We start from the raw sequence: 17,596 nt of genomic DNA, 5'->3' as shown, positions 1-17,596 counted from the left end.
CTCAGCTGGCCCCGCCCCTGACCAGCGCTTGCTCTCTTGGCTTTGACTCTTAGGCTCTTCTCTTGACTGCTCGAGGAACCCGACACCCCGACTCATTCTACACTTCAGCTCCGCCCCACCTCGCAGCTGGTGCTCCTTAGGGTTGGTTCTCTATTAGGCCCCGCCCCATTTCCCTCGGCCCGGCCTTTACTGCCGAAACCGGTTGCCCAGGCCCGCCCTTCCGCCGCCCGTGCCTCGTCGTTTCCGCGTGCGAAGCCTTCAAAGACTGCAGTGGCCCCGCGGCCGGAGAAGGCGTCGCCTGCCGCACCCATGCGTCCCGCAGTGCTGCGTAGCCGCACAGCCCCACAGCAGCGCGCGGGCCCCAGCGGCCAGACCTACACGGGCCGGTGCTCAGCGGGTCCCTGTTGGGGCGCCCGACCCCCTCCTCCACCGAGATTCCAGAGCCCCGTCCCCGTCGCCCTTCTGGCCCAGGAGTTCTTGTCTCAGCCCCATTCCAGGCCCAGGAGTTCAGATCCCCAGCTCCTTCTCCCTTCAGACCCAGAAGTCCAGGCTCCCGCTTCCCTCAGGATGTAGAAACGCAGGTCTCCAGCCACCTTCACCTTCAGAACTAGGCGTCTGGTTAGTACTTACTCAGCCCTGAACCAGGAGTGTAGACCCCTCTGCTCCCCTTCCGCAGCGGCCCAGGACTGCTCACCTCAGGCTCCCTTTCGTCGGGTCTCAGGAATGGACGTTGGGGATGGGGCAGCGGGACTCCACTTTGAACCAGAAGTTCAGGCCCACTGCCCCTCTTCCCCCCAGATCTGACTTCTCGTAACACCCTCCACCCCACTCCCACTTCCCCCTTCTTGACCCATCCAGTCTCCTTTTCCAGAACGCAGGACTTCAGACCCCTCATCCTTCCTAGGACTGGTGGAACCGTCAGCTCTGTTTTCATTCAGAGAACTGGGAGTTCCAGCCCCCAGCCCCATCTCCAGGAATGCAGCATTCTGACCCCCCACCCACTGTCAGGGCTACCTCCATGAGTACACCGTCCAGGTGTCCGGGTTCCAGCTGCAGCAGGTTTCCCCTCAGCGAGAGGCGTCGGCGGGGGTGGTGGGGTAGGGGGTGTGTGTGTGGGGGGGGTAGGGCCCCCTGCCTCTGAGTGCCCTGAGCACTCCATCCCCTGCGCCTAGGACCAGTGGCAGGAACAGCAGCAGCAGGGCTGGGATTCCTGTGGTCATCCTGTCCTTGCTCCTCGATGCCCGCGCCCCTTCCCGTTTGCCTCTGTTTGATTTCCTTTGGGCCTTGGAACAGGGGCGGGGGTGGGGTGGGGTGGGTGTCATTCCCCAGATCCCCCAACCCAAGGTCACCCTGCCCTTTAGTCCTAGCACTGCGGGGCCTGACTATGCCTGGCCTTTTTTGGACCAGCCTCAGCCTGCTCTATTTGGCATATTTCATGCACAAACATTTCTGTGTCATTACACTTGGCTAACAGGTGCACACTCCTGAGTCCCTAGCACCTTTGGATCCATCTTATTTGGTCTGTAGGCATGCATTTCCGAATCTCTCTGGGACCGTGACCCCTGAAATCTGTACCCTGTACAGTCACACAACGTTTAAGTTAACAGCAGACTGCATCTTCAACGGTGGTTCCGTAAGATTATAACGGAGCTGGAAAATTCCTATCACCTTGTGACAACGTAGCCATGGTAAGGTCATAGTGCAATGCATTACTCACATGTTTGTGGTGATGCTGGATAAACACACCTACTGCTCTGACAGTCACATAGAAGTGTCTAGTTACGTACAGTGCATAATACTTGATAATAAACGACTATGTTACTGGTTTATGTATTTACTACATTTCGTATCATTATTTTAGATAGTATACTTTCTACTTTAAAAAAAGTGTGTTGTAAACAGTGTGCAGTGTGATGCCTCATGCATCTTGTATTTACTGAGTCTCTTGATTGCATCATTTCTCTTGGGCTTGATTTAATCTCATGTTGTTTTCTACAGTACTATTCTGTACAGGTTTGTAGCCTAGGAGCAATAGGCTATCCCATACAGCCTAGGTGTGTAGTAGGCTAGACCATCTAGACATGTGTAAGTGCACTCTAGGATGTTCACACAATGACAAAATCGCCTAATGACGCATTTCTCAGAACGTATTCCATTGGTAAGTGGTACATGACTATACTTCTCGTTCCTAAATACACTTAAAAAACATCCCTGGTGACAAGTCCATTAGCCTGGCACTCCTGTGCCCTTTGGCTGTGATTCCTAGGGACACACACCTGAGCCTTTGGCACTCCTCTGCCCACTGCTCTTGGAGCCCTGTATGCTCTCTCTGTCTTCCAGATGCTTACCAAGTTCCCTAGCTTCATGATACCCATCAGCCTGGCACATCTGTGCCTATCCTAATGACTTCTGGCTGCTTTCCCACATGTTGGTCCCCTTGTATCCCTATAGTTATGCCTGGCCCTGAACTGCATTTCTATCTATTCCCAATGCTGTGGTCCCAGATGCTCCCAAATGTCCTATACCCATGCCGCTACACTCACTGGTCTCCAGTCCCCCAAACCTCTTAGTGGGCACCTCCACCTGAGACCAGGTCATGATGACAGATGAACTTACACCTCACTCCAGTGGACCCTGGGGGTGTGGGCTGGAGGGGGCAGACCCAGGCCTGGATGGCCCAGCAGTGGTGACATTGCTGTCAGTACTTGGAACTGTTCAGGAATGCGAACCACCATCCTGCCCTTGCCTTGCCAGATCTAGCCTTCCGCCAGGTGTCTGGCACAGGGCCCAGGTCTTGGGAGAGGGTGGGGGGCTGTGCAGAGTCTGGGCTTGTCTCTGGGAGTGTCTCTCAGCATCTTTATCTCTCTCAGTGTCTCTTACTCTCCATCTCTGTGCCTGTCTATTCATCTCTCTTTCTCTGTCCATCTTTTTACTCTCAGCATCTGCCTCTGTTCGTGTGTTTTCTATATGTCTTTTTCTCTCTCTGCATCTCTCCCTATTTGTCTTTACCCTGATCTCCCTGTCTGTGCTTCCTTGTCTCCCTGCCTCTGTCTCTCTGTCTCTTGTTGTGGGTCTTCCTGTCAGCTTTTCTCTGTCCAGGAACCTGGTGACTGGGAGGGGTTGTAGGGCAGGGTGCTGACTTCACAGACAGCAGGGGTATGGTGGGGTGCAGAAAGCATGCCCTTCCCTGACCCCACCCCATCCCACTCTGTCAGGCTCTCTAATGAATCCTCTCTGTTAGAGCGTCTTCAAGACCAGGCATTTTGTTTTTTTGTTGTTTGTTTTTTTTCACTTCTGTATCCCTAGCACCTAAAATAGTGCTTAGAACACAGTGGGTATTCAGTGAATGTTTGTTGAATGAATGCATGACTTTCGTCATCCTGATTTTTGTCTCTCTCTTAACTCAGACTCTATTTCTGTGAGTCTCTGTCTTTTGCCAAATCCTGGGACTGTCTCTTTTCCTGTCTGTCTCTGTGTCTCATCTCTTGAGACTCCTTTCTCTCAGATCTCTGTCTCTCTTCATCTCTGTTCTTTATTAAGCTCTCTCTCTGTTTTACGATCTCCTTGTCTTCTTCCTCTCAGCGCCTCTCTCTCTTCCTCTCTCTTTCTGTCTCATTCCCAGTCTTTGGCCTCCTAGATCTCTCTGCTGTCTCTGTGTGTCTCTGTCTCTCTCTGTCTCTTTTTCAGTATCTCTTCACAGTCTCTCCATCTTTCTCAGGACTTCTGAGTCTCTCCTTCTCTCCCTCCACCTCTGCATCCATGACCTGGCCCTGGGGCAGACTCTGGTCAGCCTGTGGTGGGAACAGCATGGAGATTAGGGCAAGGATGCCCCATGTGGGGACAGCCTATATGCCTCACCCCAGTGGCCCCCCTGTTCAGCAGAGCATGTCGCAGCTTCTGGATGGCCTTGGGGAGATCCTGTTAAGGGGAGGGCCTCTCAGGCCACCTCTGCCCATGGCTGGGGGCCAGCCCCACTCTGCCTGACTCTGGTTCAGTGACGATCATTAAGAAAAGCAACTGTCAGCAGGATGTCAGGATGTCCTGTCCCACGCTGGGAGGCCGCAGGCCTGGGACTGCTACCACTACCCCAAAGGGAGGAATTCAAGCCAAAGGAATAGTCCAAGCAGAGGGGTGAGAAAGGGGCGATGGTTTCTATCTTCTGGTACCTCACTTCCCCATCATTGCTCTTCCTCTCTGTCTCTCTCTGGTCATTTCTGTTTCCTTCCTTGTCTCTATCTTCTATCCTTTTTGCCTCCCCGCTTCTCAGTCTCCATATCTCTCTGCTTTCCTCTGTGTCTCTGCTCAGTGAGATTGAGAGGAACAGTGTTGGAACCAGATGCTCTGCCTGTTTCTGGCTGTGTGATCTTGGCCAAGTCACTTCACCTCTGTGAGCCTCAGTTTGCTCATCTGCAAAAATGAATAGTGATATTGTTTTGCCTCATTGGGAGATTTCAGTGAGAGATTTAGAACAGTGTGTGACTAGGAAGCACCATGTGTTAATAATTGTTATTTCTCAGTCTCTGTGTCTATTTATATCTTCGCATTTCTCACCTTCTCCCTGCTTACACATGTTCCTCTTTTTACAGAGTCCTTCATCTCTTGCAGAGCTGTTTGGAATCTCTCTGCCCTGGTTTATTTGCCTGTCTTCAGGCCCTCGCGGCCTTTATATTCCAGCCTATCTCCAAGAAACAATTTCTCCCAATTCTTAGCCCCCCCGAGGGTGAGTGTGGAACTAGTCACAATTAGGTGTCTCCTCTCTCTGCAACAAGACCTCCCTTCTCCCCATCCTAGGAATTGTCCTCCTCCCTTGAATTCGGCCAAAGCAGGTTTTAATCTATTGTAATTTACTAGGAAATGATACAAAAAGTCCCCCAAAGGGTCCCTAATAGAACGAATAAAACCCCATGCCGCGAGTAAAACGAGGCATGCACCTCCCCTTACCCACGTCTTTCTCTGCCTCTGGGGACGCGGACCTGGTAAGGATAGGAGCGATGAGGGATGTGGCAGGCAGAAGGTGAGAGGAATAGGGGCACAGTGGGCCGACAACAGGTATGGAGCAACCCGCAGGGGCAGGCGTCATCGCCCACAGGATAAGGGACTGGGCGTCAGCGCGCGCGCATGCACAGCTCGTAGGGCTGTGGCAAATTGCCGAGACCGGAGGTGCGCGGGGTCAAGTCGATGTCCTCGGGCGCCCCCAGCGGCTGCAGTGAGAAGTTCTGCAGGATGGCGGAGAGGTAGAGGAAGAGCTCCATGCGCGCCAGCGACTCACCCAGGCACAGTCGTGGACCTGCGGGGTGCGAGGGTGGGGAGGAACGAAGAGATAAGATGGGATGAGGGGGTCCAGTCTCAAAGCCCCAGAGGAAAACATACGACAGCTGGGGACGTCACAGATCCACCCATCTAAAAGCCTGGGAAAGATGCTTTAAGTAACTCTTGGACCAGAATGACCTGTCTGACACACATGCAACTTCATGAGTTTGAATCCCGGATCTGCCATTACTATTTTTGTGATCTTAGGCAAGCCATAGTTTCTGGGCATCTAAAATGCAAATGACAATAATGCCTCATTAGGTTGTGCGAATGGTAAATGCAGATAAGCAGTGAGAATATTACGCTTTTGTAGGCATTACTGTGTGCCACGCACTACTCTAAGCACTATACGGCTATTAATTAATTTAATCCTCATAACGACTCCAAGAGGTAGGCTTTATTATTATCTCCATTTTATAGATGTGGAAATTGAGGCACAGACGTAACATATCCAAAGCTATAGCTTGGGGAAGGAGCTGGAGTCTGGCTGCAAAGCCCAGCTCTTAGTCACCACTCTTACAGTTCTCAGAGGCAGCGCTCGGCACACAGTAGGCAATATGCTAAGTTACCTATTATTATCCCCCCTCCTTTTTCCCTTTCCAATATTGAGTTATACAAGAAAGATTTTTTCCCCAGCAGCGTAGATCAAAGCCAAGAAAAACTAGAACCACCTCACTTGCGCCACCCAGTGGAAAGATTGCAGTGACCACTTCAAATTAAATTATTCTCCTGCCTCCCGACCTCCATCCACAAGGATTTCAGTCATTATCTGCCTGTAGGAGCAGAGTTGGAAGGGAGAATGGAAGTCTCTGCACATCCAAAGCTCAGGATGGGCGGGATGAAGAAGTGAGAGGGTTTGGAGAGTAGAATGAGGGCAATGTAGGTGAGAGTAACAGGCCTGAAAGACTGACTCTTGTCCCCACCACTCTCACCAGCTGAGAAGGGCATGAAGGCTGGGCTCTTCTTGAAGGACTGACTGGCATCCAGAAAGTGCTCAGGGTTGAATTCCTGGGGCTTCAGGAACTGAGTGGGGTCGTAGTGGACCGTATTAAGGAGGGTGATGATATCTGTGCCCTGTGTGGGTGGGAGAGAGAATCGGTGGTACAGAAGGGTTGGGAGGTTCCCCACCCAGGGTTTCTGCTCTACAGGGTGGGGGGTTCTTGGGGATTTGATAGGGGTGTGTGAAGCATAGGACTCCACCAGGGGTCCAGGAATTGTTTGGGTGTCTGAGATTCCCAGTGATGGATGCTGGAAGCTGTGTTTAGGGCCTATGGCAGGGGCATGAAATACCTGCCATTGTGGGAATGGATTTGGGGTTTCTGGGGAGGGAGCAGGGTCTCTGAGAACAGTGTTTAGGCACAGAGGATCTCCAGGATGTAGTCTCAGACCCTGGGGATTCTGGAGAGGGATCCTAGGGAGGAGACCTGTTATGGAGATGGGGTCCGGGGTTCAGGACAGGGTCCAGTCCACTATGGTTCTGGATGGAGTCCTGGGCAGAGGCTGAGGTTCTGGATTTAAGAGCCTCAGATGTCTGCTGCTAGGGCTTGCTCAGATGCCAGTTGCTAAGTTCTGGGGTGTGGATTGCTAGGGCCTGGGATCCTTGCTAAAGCCTTGGATGCCAGTTGCATGAGCCTGGGATGCCTCTTTTTATGGTGTCACATGTCATTTGTCAGGAGCCCAGCGCACTTTGGGTAGCAGGAAGCCGCGAAAGGTCGTGTCCTGAATGACGCGGTGAGGCAAGTTCAAGGGGATGACATCTGCGAAGCGCTGCACCTCGTGGATCACGGCATCTGTGTAAGGCATGGCCACTCGGTCCCCCGGTGTCGGCAGCCGCTGTCGTCCCACCACGTGGTCGATTTCCTCCTGTACTCGGACTGGCGATGGAGGGGGGAGCATAGTCGAAGCTGTCCATGGGCTCGACTGGGCTGGGAAGAGGTGTGTGTGCGTGTCTGGAAAGGGTCCAGTCAGCACTTCCCAGCCGGGGTGCTGCTGCAGGGGTGCATGTAAAGCCCTCGGGGGAGAGGGCTTGAGTTCAGAAACGTCGGTAAGGGCAAAAGTTTGGTTTGCCCCATGGCTCTTAGGGGCCAGGTTGTGTGGTCGGGGCTTCGGGCCTGCTTGGAGTCAAAGTCTCTGATGAGATTGCAGGCGGAGTTTCGAGGATTAGGCCCCCTGGAGGGTAGATCGAGTGGGTGTGCTGTGAGGGAGGGCTGAAATATTGGGGGCGGGGCAGGCGGCGTGTACCCCGTCGGACTGTCCTGGTGGCCAGGGTCCCGGGATACACCCAGATGTGGAATTTGGGGAAAAGGGGTACCGGTGCTGTGTGGGTGGGTCAGACTGTTGCGGGGGTGGGGGTGGGGGTGGGGTGGGGCGTGATGAGTTCCTGGTCAGGCACTGTGGCTGAGGCTCGCGGCCCGGGCTCTGGGCGGACAGTGAGAACCCAGCTCGGAGGCAGGACGCTTGCTGCGTGGGCAGGGTCAGAGGTGGGCCGCAAAACAAGACCATGCGGGCAGGAATCCCCGCCCCAGCAGGCTCTGTGGACCGCAGGGACCACGTGGGTGGGGTCGACCTCAGTGTGGAAAGTGGGATCCAGGCGTAAACCCGAGGCTCGGACTAACGAGCATGCTGGGAGGGGCCGGTGCTCACTGCGTGTGGGCGGGGCTTAGTCGTGGGCGGGTCTCCCCGCCGCGGGAGGCAGCGCGCGCACCTTGCACTTTCGGGTACTTCGTTAGCAGGAGGAAGGCGTAGGTCAGAGTGGTGATTACGGTCTGGGTGCCGCCAAAGAGCAGGTTGTGTGTGGTCATCAGCAGGGTATCCATATGGAAGTGGCTCTGCGGGTCCTGCTTCTCCTACGGGGGTAAAGGGATGTCAGGATATAAGTCAAGACTTGGAGGTCCTGCCGCGACAGTGACCGCAGCCTCGGAGTCTGTGCGCCCCGTTCTCCCCAGATCTGCGCAGTTGCCGCTGGGCGCCAGCTCATGGCCTCCTCTGTTTAACTTCTTTTTCCTCGGAGGAGCTGGGGAGCGCGGGAGGGCGGGGCTCACAACAAGCAGATCCTCAATGACTTCCTCATGAGCTGGTAATTGGTAGTGGCCTCGAATGGCTCCGGGCTCCAGAGCGGCAGACCAAGTGTTTCAGCTTCACTTCCCAGATGTGGGGAGATTATATTCAAACCCGCTCAACCCGGGGTCTTTGTTGGTGTGAGGCGGGGGCAGCAGGTCAGACCAGAGGTGGGACTTCCAGGCAGGGCCTACCTGTGCTATTTTGATGAGGAAGTAATCAATGAAATCCTGGGGAGAGCTGGGGTCGAGGGAGGCCTGATGGTCGCGGACGCTGCGGGAGATGAGGTCTTTCAAGCGCCCGAAGTTCCGGAAAAGGCGTTGGTGCGGCCCGGGCAACCAGTGCAGGAGGCTCGGAAAGAGGTTGTACCACTGAGGAAGGGGCAGAGTCGGAGGGGTTTGGAGGAGCTGGCAGGGTGTGTGCGACTGAGGATCAGGTGGGCAGGGGCGGGGTCTTGAGGGGCACTTAGGTTCTGAAGAGGCCGAGCAGGGACGGGGACTGTGTGCGTATGTGGAGACCCTGGAGAGGGGGCATAGATGTGGATAGGCGGGGCTCTGTAACTCGGGGGTGGGGTCAGGTGGGAAGAGGCGGGGCCAAATGGGCCATTGCAGTCCCGACCCCGCCCGCTGTTTTATATTTGAGGATCCCCCGCCCCCGCCTCCGTCACCCAAATAACTAGGTCTCCTGACCTCGCTCCAGCGGCTGCTCAGGATTTCTAAGCTGTCATTCATGAAGTGGATAATGGTGAGCAGACGTTCGTCGTTATAGTCGAAGCGTCTGCCGAAGACCACCGAGCAGATAATGTTGGACACTGAGTGGCTTAACACCGACGTGGGGTTTAAGGGCTCGCCTGAGGGTGAGACGCGGAAAAGGGTTATGGCTTTGATCTGGGTTTGTATCCCAGCTCAGCCACTTCCTGGGCACATGACTTAAACTTTCTGGGACTCAGCTTGGTCACCTGTAACAATTCCTAGGCTTGTTGGGAGGGTGAAACTTATTGACAGATGTGAAGAGTTTATCACAGTGCCTGGTATCCAGTAAGCACTTTACAAATGGGCATGAGTGTGTTGAGTGTCGACTTTGGTGTCAGTAAGACGCAGGTTTAAATCTTGACTCCTCTACTTACTAGCTTTCTTTAAGCCTGTGACTCATCTGCAAAATGGATTGTTCCGACTTAAGGGACTTATGTGTGAAAATGTGCTTCGCACAGGGCCCCACACGTGCGAAGTCTTGAGGTCTTGAACCTCAAGAGCATCAGCATCATGATCACCCACTGCAGTTACACAAGCTGTGCTCAGAGTACCACACAGCGCAACAGAGCGGCCACCACATAACATTTCCTGCCACTGAATCCGAAGGAAACATAGCACCACAAGCTGACCACCAGGGGGCACTACTCTCATTATGCGCTAAGTGTGGAGCCTCCGGCTCACACCCCTGCGATGGTATCTGGCAATCTGGGCCATTATAAAGGATAGTTGCAACTTGAGGGTATGAGCTGCATTCGGGAACTCTAACCTTCAGTTTTCCGCAGTTCTTCCAGCAAGAAGCTGACTTCCTCCAGGATGAGCTCTTCATTGCTCCTTTTCCTCATCCCTAAGTTCTGCAGAATCTGGAGAGAGAACTTCTTGAGGACTTTCCATCGCTCCCCGTTTGAAAAGGCGATGCCTGGCGAGAAGAGTAGGGGCCAGCTCAACCTACGACTTGTCTCTGAGACCACTGCCATCTCAGTCCCCTTTCCCGTTGTATACCAGAAGAGAGGCTATGAGTTTGCCCGTCCCCTGCCCGCCCCCACCCCCAACTCCCGGTAAGCCCTCCCTGACACTCCAGGCTGGGTCAGGTCAGGTGCCTTCTATGAGCTTCCATAGGACCCTGGCTTCTGTCACTAGAGTCCTGATTACTCTGCCTCTGTTTCCCGCATCACAGTCCTGACCATTCTGGGCTATCACTGTCTGGCGATGGGGCTATCTCCTTCACTCAAGTGTGAAGGCAGGGTAGGGGACTGTCCTTCTTACCTCTGTGTCACTAGCATTGTCCAGTGCAGCGCTTATCACAAGCTAGTGATTGCTTATTAATTAACGAATGTACGAAAAGGGAGAGAAGCAAGAAAAATGAACGAGACATTGGGAATGTATCCAGGAACAAGACAGACCCTGTCTCTTTTCTCCCTGGACCCAGGGTCTTTGCACAGGCTGGTCCTTCTTTCCACAACACTCTTCACCCCTTGTCTGCTCCTGGCAGGCCATCTTTATCTTTTAGATCTCAGGTTAGAGATCCCTTCCTCCAGGAAGCCTTCCCTGGACCTCCCTCCCTTGCTGGGTCTGGTGTTTCCTCTGGGTTCCCACAGCTCTCTGGGCTGACCCAGCCCTGACTATGACCCTGGGCTGCCTCAGTCTGGTGATGGGCTATGTCTCTCACTGGACTTGCAGCTACAGTAAGATAAGGTCTTGGATGTGTTGATCTCTGATTCCTCTGAAACTAGCAGAGAACTAGATGCTAAGGAAGAAAAAGCTAGAGTGTATTTCCTTGTGTTGTATGCATTATCTCACTGACCTCTCATAACAACCTTTTCATGTTAGCAGACTGAGGGTCAGAGAGGGGAGGACACTTGCCCATAGGTGCATAGCTAGTAAGTGTCAGAACCCTTCTGTTAACCTCTGTGCTCCATATTGAATAATTAAGTGGTAGCTATTTTTAGTAACAGGGGATGTATGTATCTAGATGTTTTCTGTGCAAAAGTAGCAAGGTGACTTTCTCACCTGCCCTGTCTCTATCTCCTTGCATCTGGTGTACCTGGACAGGGGAGGTCATAAGATCAAGCCCAGGGAAGGGGACATGAAAGAGGAAAGTATACTCAGTACACAATAGGTGGGTTTTTGTTTTTTTTTTTTAAACCAGAGCTCTTCAATTCCAAATCTTGGGGCACCTGAGACTCATCTAGTGAAGGGGCCAGGGGAGCCTGGGGATTCTTTAAGGGGAGAAGAATAATCCAGGATGCTGGTCTCTGGGACTCCCTTTTCAATCAGAGCAGCATCCTTCCTTCCTTCCTTCCTTCCTTCCTTCCTTCTCTCTCTTTATTGCTTTCTTATCATTTATTGGGCCTTGCCATATAACTTCCTTTGACTGAGATTTATGTTAAAAGAATAGAAAACTATAAGACTAGGTGATCTCCAAGCCTAAGGAGGACAGGATATTGAGATAGGATAAGGTTGTAGTTAATGATATAAGTTGTTGAATGACTGGGAATGGAGTTGAGTTTGGCTTGGGATGGGGATGGCCATGGGGCATGAGGGAGGACTGGTGATTGATGATAAATTGGTTTGAGGTTGATGATGGGGTTGATTCTACCCATGGGTAGAATGAGAAGAAATGGTAGACTGGGGTTGAGATTGAGCTTTGGGAATGGATAGATATATGGTGGGGTTGTTTTGTGTTGGTAGCGGGATTCAGGTTGAAAATGGGAAATGGGTACTGAAGACTTCAGTAGGTGATCGAGACATTGAAGATGGGGCTGGAGCTGGGGGGGAAAATGACAGTGGAGTTCAGTTTGACTAAAGGGCTAGGGTGGGGTTGATCATATATTTTAGCACGGTGATTGGGAGAGAGTTCATAATGGGAATGGAGGTTGGGCGAGATACAGTCAGTATTGCAGGTGGAGATGGAGCTGAGGTTGAAATGGAGCACATGGAAGGAGGATGGGTGTGGATTGGGTCGAGGTGGATGTTGTGGGCTGGTACCAGATAATTTGGTCACGGACTCACATGGAGATTCGATGGTTTGGCTGGGATAGAGATAGGGATTGGGATGAGAATGGGGTTGGAGTTGGATGGAGATGGGGATTGGGCTGGAAGCACCATTCAAGAAGGTGGTGGGATCTGGAGGCGAGGAAAGCAGGGCAAACATCACCCTAGCCTCGCACTGCCTGGCTTCACCCTATCTGGTGTCGTTGATGAGATCAGAGGCCCTGAATGTCGCCAAAATTGAGAAGATACTCTTCTACCTTATCCCCTCCCTCAGTGTGGAGTGGGTGAGGGGTGGAGGAGATGGGGAGCAGGCTTACCATTGCCTTTAGTGAAGTTGAAAAAGCTGGGGTAGTGGCCGCGGCCACTGAATTCCTCCCCGTGGTTCACGAGGGCCTCTTTCACGGCTTGGTACCCGCTGAGGACCACCACCGGCCTGGTCCCCAGGTACACTGTGTACACTGGGCCATATTTCTTGCTCAGCTGGGAGGTAGGAAGACAGAGGTCACAGCGGGGTCTGGGGCCCTGGGACCCCTCCCTCTAGTCCTCCGCCCTCCCCCAAACCTAGGCTCTTGCACCTTGGTGAGAGAGGTCATCATGTCTTTGGAATGAAACTGCAGCAGGTTTCCCAGGAATGGGAGGGGCGTGGGGCCAGGGGGAAGCCGACTCTTGCCCCTTGAGCTGAGAGTCAGGAAGAGACAGGTGAGAATCAGGAGCAGGAGCAAGATGGTTGTGCTTATACTGTCCATGGTGAAGGCAGTTGCAGGCATCTGGGGACAAAACAGGAGAGGGTAGGGCTGGGGAAGGAGTGGGATCTCTGCTTTTAATCTCCTTTTGGAACTTGACTTCCTTATGCCCTGGAAATGGGGGCACATAGAGAGAAGAAAGGAGGTACAGAGAGGCAGAGATGGGGAAAGGCCAAGGGAGGGTGGGAGGGAAGGAAGGGGCAAGGGAGGGAAGGGAGAGAGAGAAGGGGACAGAGACAGTCGGAAAACAGGCAGAGGTCGTCAAAATACAGAGAGACGGTAAGAAAGACAGAAATAGGGATAGAGACAGCTGGAGAGGGGTAGAAAGTGAGAAAGAGAGAGAGAGAGAGAGAGAGACACTAAGAGAAACAGAGATACACATGGAGATAATGAAGGATGGAGAAAAACAGATATTTAAATGTGTATAGATGCCAAAGAATTGTTTGCAAAGATAACAATAAAGCAGATATTATGACTATAGACTGATGACTAATGGACTGAAAATTAAAAACATTCTTTAGAATAAGCATCACTATGTTATATTATCTGCACTGCTAGAAGTGCCTTCCTTCCACTGATGTAGTGGTTCCCCTTTCCTTCTCGCAAATATCCCTTACTTTTGTCTTGTAGTTGGAACACTATTTGGGTTTCTGCCTGAATCAGTGCTTCCTGAATAGCTATTCTTATTGATCTCAAATAAATGCTTGCTGTCTGTCACTTTGAGCTTTTATTTTTAGGTTAACGGAGTGACAGAATAGAGTGATACACAGACAGAGACATGCAGAGAGAGAGAGAGAGAGAGAGAGAGAGATCAAGGAGGAGGGCAGTAGCAGAAACAGACGGAAAAGAACCAAGCGTCTGAAATAAGGGGTCACATTCCGGAGAACAAGGCCTGCTCAGTGAAGCACCAGTACAGAGACCCCAATGCCCAGCCCTGACTGGGACTAAATGAATGCACAGAGTTCCAGAGAGAGTCCTGGAAAGACAGACCCAGAGACCCAGGGAACCCCCAGAGGAGACGACTGGGGAGATCCCAGCCAGTCCAGCGACCTGTCTCTTGAGAGCCGCCCCTCCTGACCTTTTACCTGCTGCGCTTCGGGGGCAGCTGAGGTGTGTTCTGGAGCAGGCTGGTTCTGGCCACTCCAGAGGCGTGCCCTGCAACTTTAGGTGTGTGGGCAGTAAGAGCAGGACAGCTCTTAAATCATCCGTCCACACCCCCTTGCTTCCTTTTCTAGTTCTCCGGTGATTTCCAATCCCCTCCAATCTTCCTGCCTTGGCTTATGTGTATATGTACTGCGCGGCTCATGGTCAGCAGGAATGTTGCTCTCGGGAACCACTTTTGAACTCCCGGACTCGTCCTTGGTCTTTATCATGGTCAATAGTGTCCTTTTGAAGAGGCATTTCCCCCTTAATTGGCTAACATTTCTATTCAACTCTTTTCTGCTTCTGTAAACATGCTTGTTGCAAGACCAGAGATCTCGAAATTGACTGAGAGTACCTATCCTCCCCTAAAGAGGTATTGCTTTAATGCTCGTTAGATATGATCTGTAACTGGCTGTAGCATCTTCAGAGGTCTGTACATCAGCCCATGCCAACTGTAACAACATGAGTATAAAAATAATATTGCCCCTAAGCACTAGCTCTTCTAAGACTGCTGATAAAAATAATCTTGCCCCTAAGCACTAGCTCTTCTAGGACTGCCGGCGGCGTAATAAACCTGAGTTCTCCAAATCCTCCTGTTTGGTTTCTTGCTGGTCTGAGGTTTTGCAACTTTTCTGCAACATTTCGTCCTGGAGTGGGGCAAAGGCTTTCCACTTTTGCCATCCAGGGCCTTGGATCTGGCTTTGGGGGAATGGAGTTGTGAGACTGTGACAAAATGATGGGCAGGGAAAGGGACCGGGTTTCTTTGGTGTTCTGGGCTCTTGGTTCTATTTCCAGGAATGGCTGTATGACCTCGGGCAAGTAAGTCCCTTTCTGTCCTGAGCAGGAGTTTCTCATTCCCCAGGGCCGACTTCCATAGCTCCTCCCACCGCTCTCTGTCTCTCACAGTTTGTCTCTGAAATTCTGTCTGTGCCTCTCTTTGCTTCTGCTTCTCTAATCTCTTCCTTTCTCTGTCTTTTTGTCTCTGTGTGTCTGTCTGTCTCTCCCTCTGTGTCTCTCGGTCTTTGTTTCTCACTCTGTTTTGTCTCTAATTGTCTGTGCCCTTTCTCTTTCTCTCTGCTTCTCTCTTTCTCTGGAAGGCTTCCTCAGTCACTGTCTCCTCTGGACTCTCTGGGGAGGGGGTCTCTCTCTGTTTCTCTGTCTCTCTGTCTCTTTCCCTCTCTCTCTCATGCCTCTACGGGTCAGATTGCAGTGGACAGGACTGTAGTCAGTCAGGGACTGAAGCGGGGTTGGGAGAAGGCTGGGGCAGGCGGAAGCCCCAGAAGAAAGTGTCAGATCTGAATGACCCTCCAACCTACCCCCACGCATTGCTCCCCACGGCTCCCCTAAGCCCTCTACCAGCTATATCTGTTGGTGGCCCCCAGCAACTGGCCTTAGTTATCAAACTCCTGGCCAGGTCAGAGGGCGGGTTGCCAAAACCTGGAGCTGGGCCAAGACCCGAGAGGCTGGGGCTAGTGTTGGGGAGAGAGCCCCTGAAGTCATGGGTCTGGGAGGCCCTTTGCCACGAACATTTTTGCCACAAGCATTTTTGCTGCAAACATTTTTGCCACATAAATAATTGGCCGGAAGGCAGTTTTGCCATAAAAAAATATAAAATAACTGGTTGACAGTTTTCGTTTGGTTTGGTTTCATTTCTCCATTGATGAATCAACTGCCTTTGGCAGATTTAATGTATTTAAGTTAGCTGTCTGTCTGGTTTTATTTCCCCATTAACGAAGTTCTCGCTGTGACTCCTTTTTTATGTTACATATAAATCTTAGCTAATCCTCATAGTGGTCTGTACAGTGACGAGCAGGTGTGGTGTTGCTGGTCTTAAAAGTAGCCGTGAATCTACAGGCATTTTAAATGTATTCAAATAGTTTGTATTTTGCAATAAATCCTTATTAATTTTGTTATTGATTTCCTATGTTTCATTATGTCCTTATTAAGGTCCCTTTTTCTTTGTTGTGATTTTTATCTTTTTCTGGCAAGATTGCCTCGTAGACAATTAGTTATGCGGCAAAAATGTTTGTGACAAAAATGCTTGCGGCAAAGTACCTCGAACCATGTTTACGGTTCCCATGAGGGAGGAAGTGCTTGGAGGTCTTGGGGAATTTGACACCCCAGGTCCCAGGCAATAGGGGTGGAGTGATACAATAGGGGTGGAGTCTCTTCTTGTTTAGTTCCAGGAAGGCCTGGTAGGGTAGGTTCTGGAAGAGAAGAGAAGGCTTGATTAAGGGATTACATAGCTCTGGTTTCCTTTGTTGTCTGCCCCTGCTCCTGGGGGAAGAGGCAGTACTGGGTCCACCTCAAACCTGTACTTTACTTTTTCTTGACCTTAGAACTGGGTCAAGATGAGCCTGATGGGACTGCCTCACTGGGGACCCTAAGATTTATGAGAAGGGGAGTTCTAAGTAGCTGAAGCTCTTCTTGTGGTCTGACTTGCTTCCCTGCTACAGAAGGAACTTGGGGTAGAGAAGGATGTGTGACAGGGCTTCTCAGCTTCTGCACTATTGATGTTTGGGCTGGGTAGTTCTGTGTGTGTGTGTGTGTGCGCACGCGCGTGCGTGTGGCGGGGGCTGTCCTGTGTGTGGTAGGATTTTTAGCAGTATCTTTGGTCTCTACCCACTAAATTCCAGCAGCTGCCTCCATCCCAGTTGTGAAAACCAAAAATGAGTCCAGACATAATTCAGTGTCCCTTCGGGGGCAAAGTCAACTCAGTTGGGAAGCATTGGTTTAATGGAAGAAACTGAAACACACCAAGGCACCTGAATCCTCCTCACCTCTAATCGGTCTCTCCTAGACCCCCACCTTTTACACTTTGTCTATCCACCTCAAACCTCCACCTCACTCTGTTGATGATCCCATTTCTTATCTCATGGAGAAAACGGTAGCAATCAGAAGAGAACTAGCTCCTTCTCCATCACCATGCTTGCCTGCCTACCTGTGTCTGGGCCACATATGAAGGCTTCTTTCCTGTTATGCTGTCTTGGCTCTGACCTTCGGTCAGTCAGCTCCTCCATGGTTACAGGGCAATCCCATTTCTGTCACCAACTGTTGACTTTCTCTTTACTATGTCATGTTTTTTTGTGGATGTGTAGGTTAATTTTTTTCTAGTTCATAAGTTTTTGAGGAAAATTTACATATGATGAAATATACAAATTTTACACGAACATTTGTTGAGTTTTGAATGCATACACCACTGTAATCAAATCCTTATGAAGATATAGAACATATGCAATCTTTCTTAATGTGGAATCACTAATGTCGAGAATATCCTATTTACAAAATTAAATTTTTGTGTCAAAAACTGATCGTTACTGTATTTTTAACCTATAAAAAGTCAATTTATACAAAAGGAAATATTTAAAAATGACAGCTAGTACAACATACTTCTGAAAGATTCTGTTTGGAAAAAATTAGAGTCTTATGGGGCTAGATTATTTGATACCTGTTTATATCGTTTTCCCTTCAGCGTGACATATAGAAGGAGTGTGGCTTTGCAGTGAGTAGATCTGGGTTCAAATCCTGATTCAATCACTTAAAAACTGTGACCTTGAGTGTGTTACTAAATGTCTTTGTACCTCAGTTTCTTCATGGGTA

At 51.1% G+C, this 17,596-nt stretch overlaps 1 protein-coding gene across 1 annotated transcript; it reads right to left on the bottom strand.

The window, feature by feature from the left end:
• Positions 1-5,105: 5,105 nt before the first annotated feature.
• On the bottom strand, positions 5,106-13,985 carry LOC105300144 (cytochrome P450 2F3). Its single transcript, XM_011372194.2, has 10 exons — positions 13,939-13,985; positions 12,686-12,877; positions 12,428-12,590; positions 9,886-10,035; positions 9,057-9,217; positions 8,562-8,738; positions 8,015-8,156; positions 6,997-7,184; positions 6,243-6,384; positions 5,106-5,287 (listed from the first exon to the last, which is right to left on the bottom strand). Exons 2-10 carry the CDS (start codon positions 12,875-12,877, stop codon positions 5,106-5,108), a joined length of 1,497 nt encoding a protein of 498 aa, XP_011370496.2. The 5' UTR covers positions 13,939-13,985.
• Between the last annotated feature and the right edge of the window lie 3,611 nt (positions 13,986-17,596).

Source organism: Pteropus vampyrus, unplaced genomic scaffold (assembly GCF_000151845.1).
Source record: "Pteropus vampyrus isolate Shadow unplaced genomic scaffold, Pvam_2.0 Scaffold203, whole genome shotgun sequence".
In the NCBI taxonomy this organism is placed as follows: Eukaryota; Metazoa; Chordata; class Mammalia; order Chiroptera; family Pteropodidae; genus Pteropus; species Pteropus vampyrus.
Note: the sequence above shows the minus strand (reverse complement) of the source record. Positions and strands in the feature narration are given on the sequence as shown.

Coding starts and splice junctions, on each gene's coding strand:
- LOC105300144 (XM_011372194.2), bottom strand. CDS start 12,877: ATGCCTGCAACTGCCTTCACCATGGACAGTATAAGCACAACCATCTTG. Junction 7,185..8,014: donor GAAGTACCCGAAAGTGCAAG/GTGCGCGCGCTG, acceptor CTCCATCGCCAG/TCCGAGTACAGGAGGAAATC. Junction 5,288..6,242: donor CTTCATGCCCTTCTCAGCTG/GTGAGAGTGGTG, acceptor CGCACCCCGCAG/GTCCACGACTGTGCCTGGGT.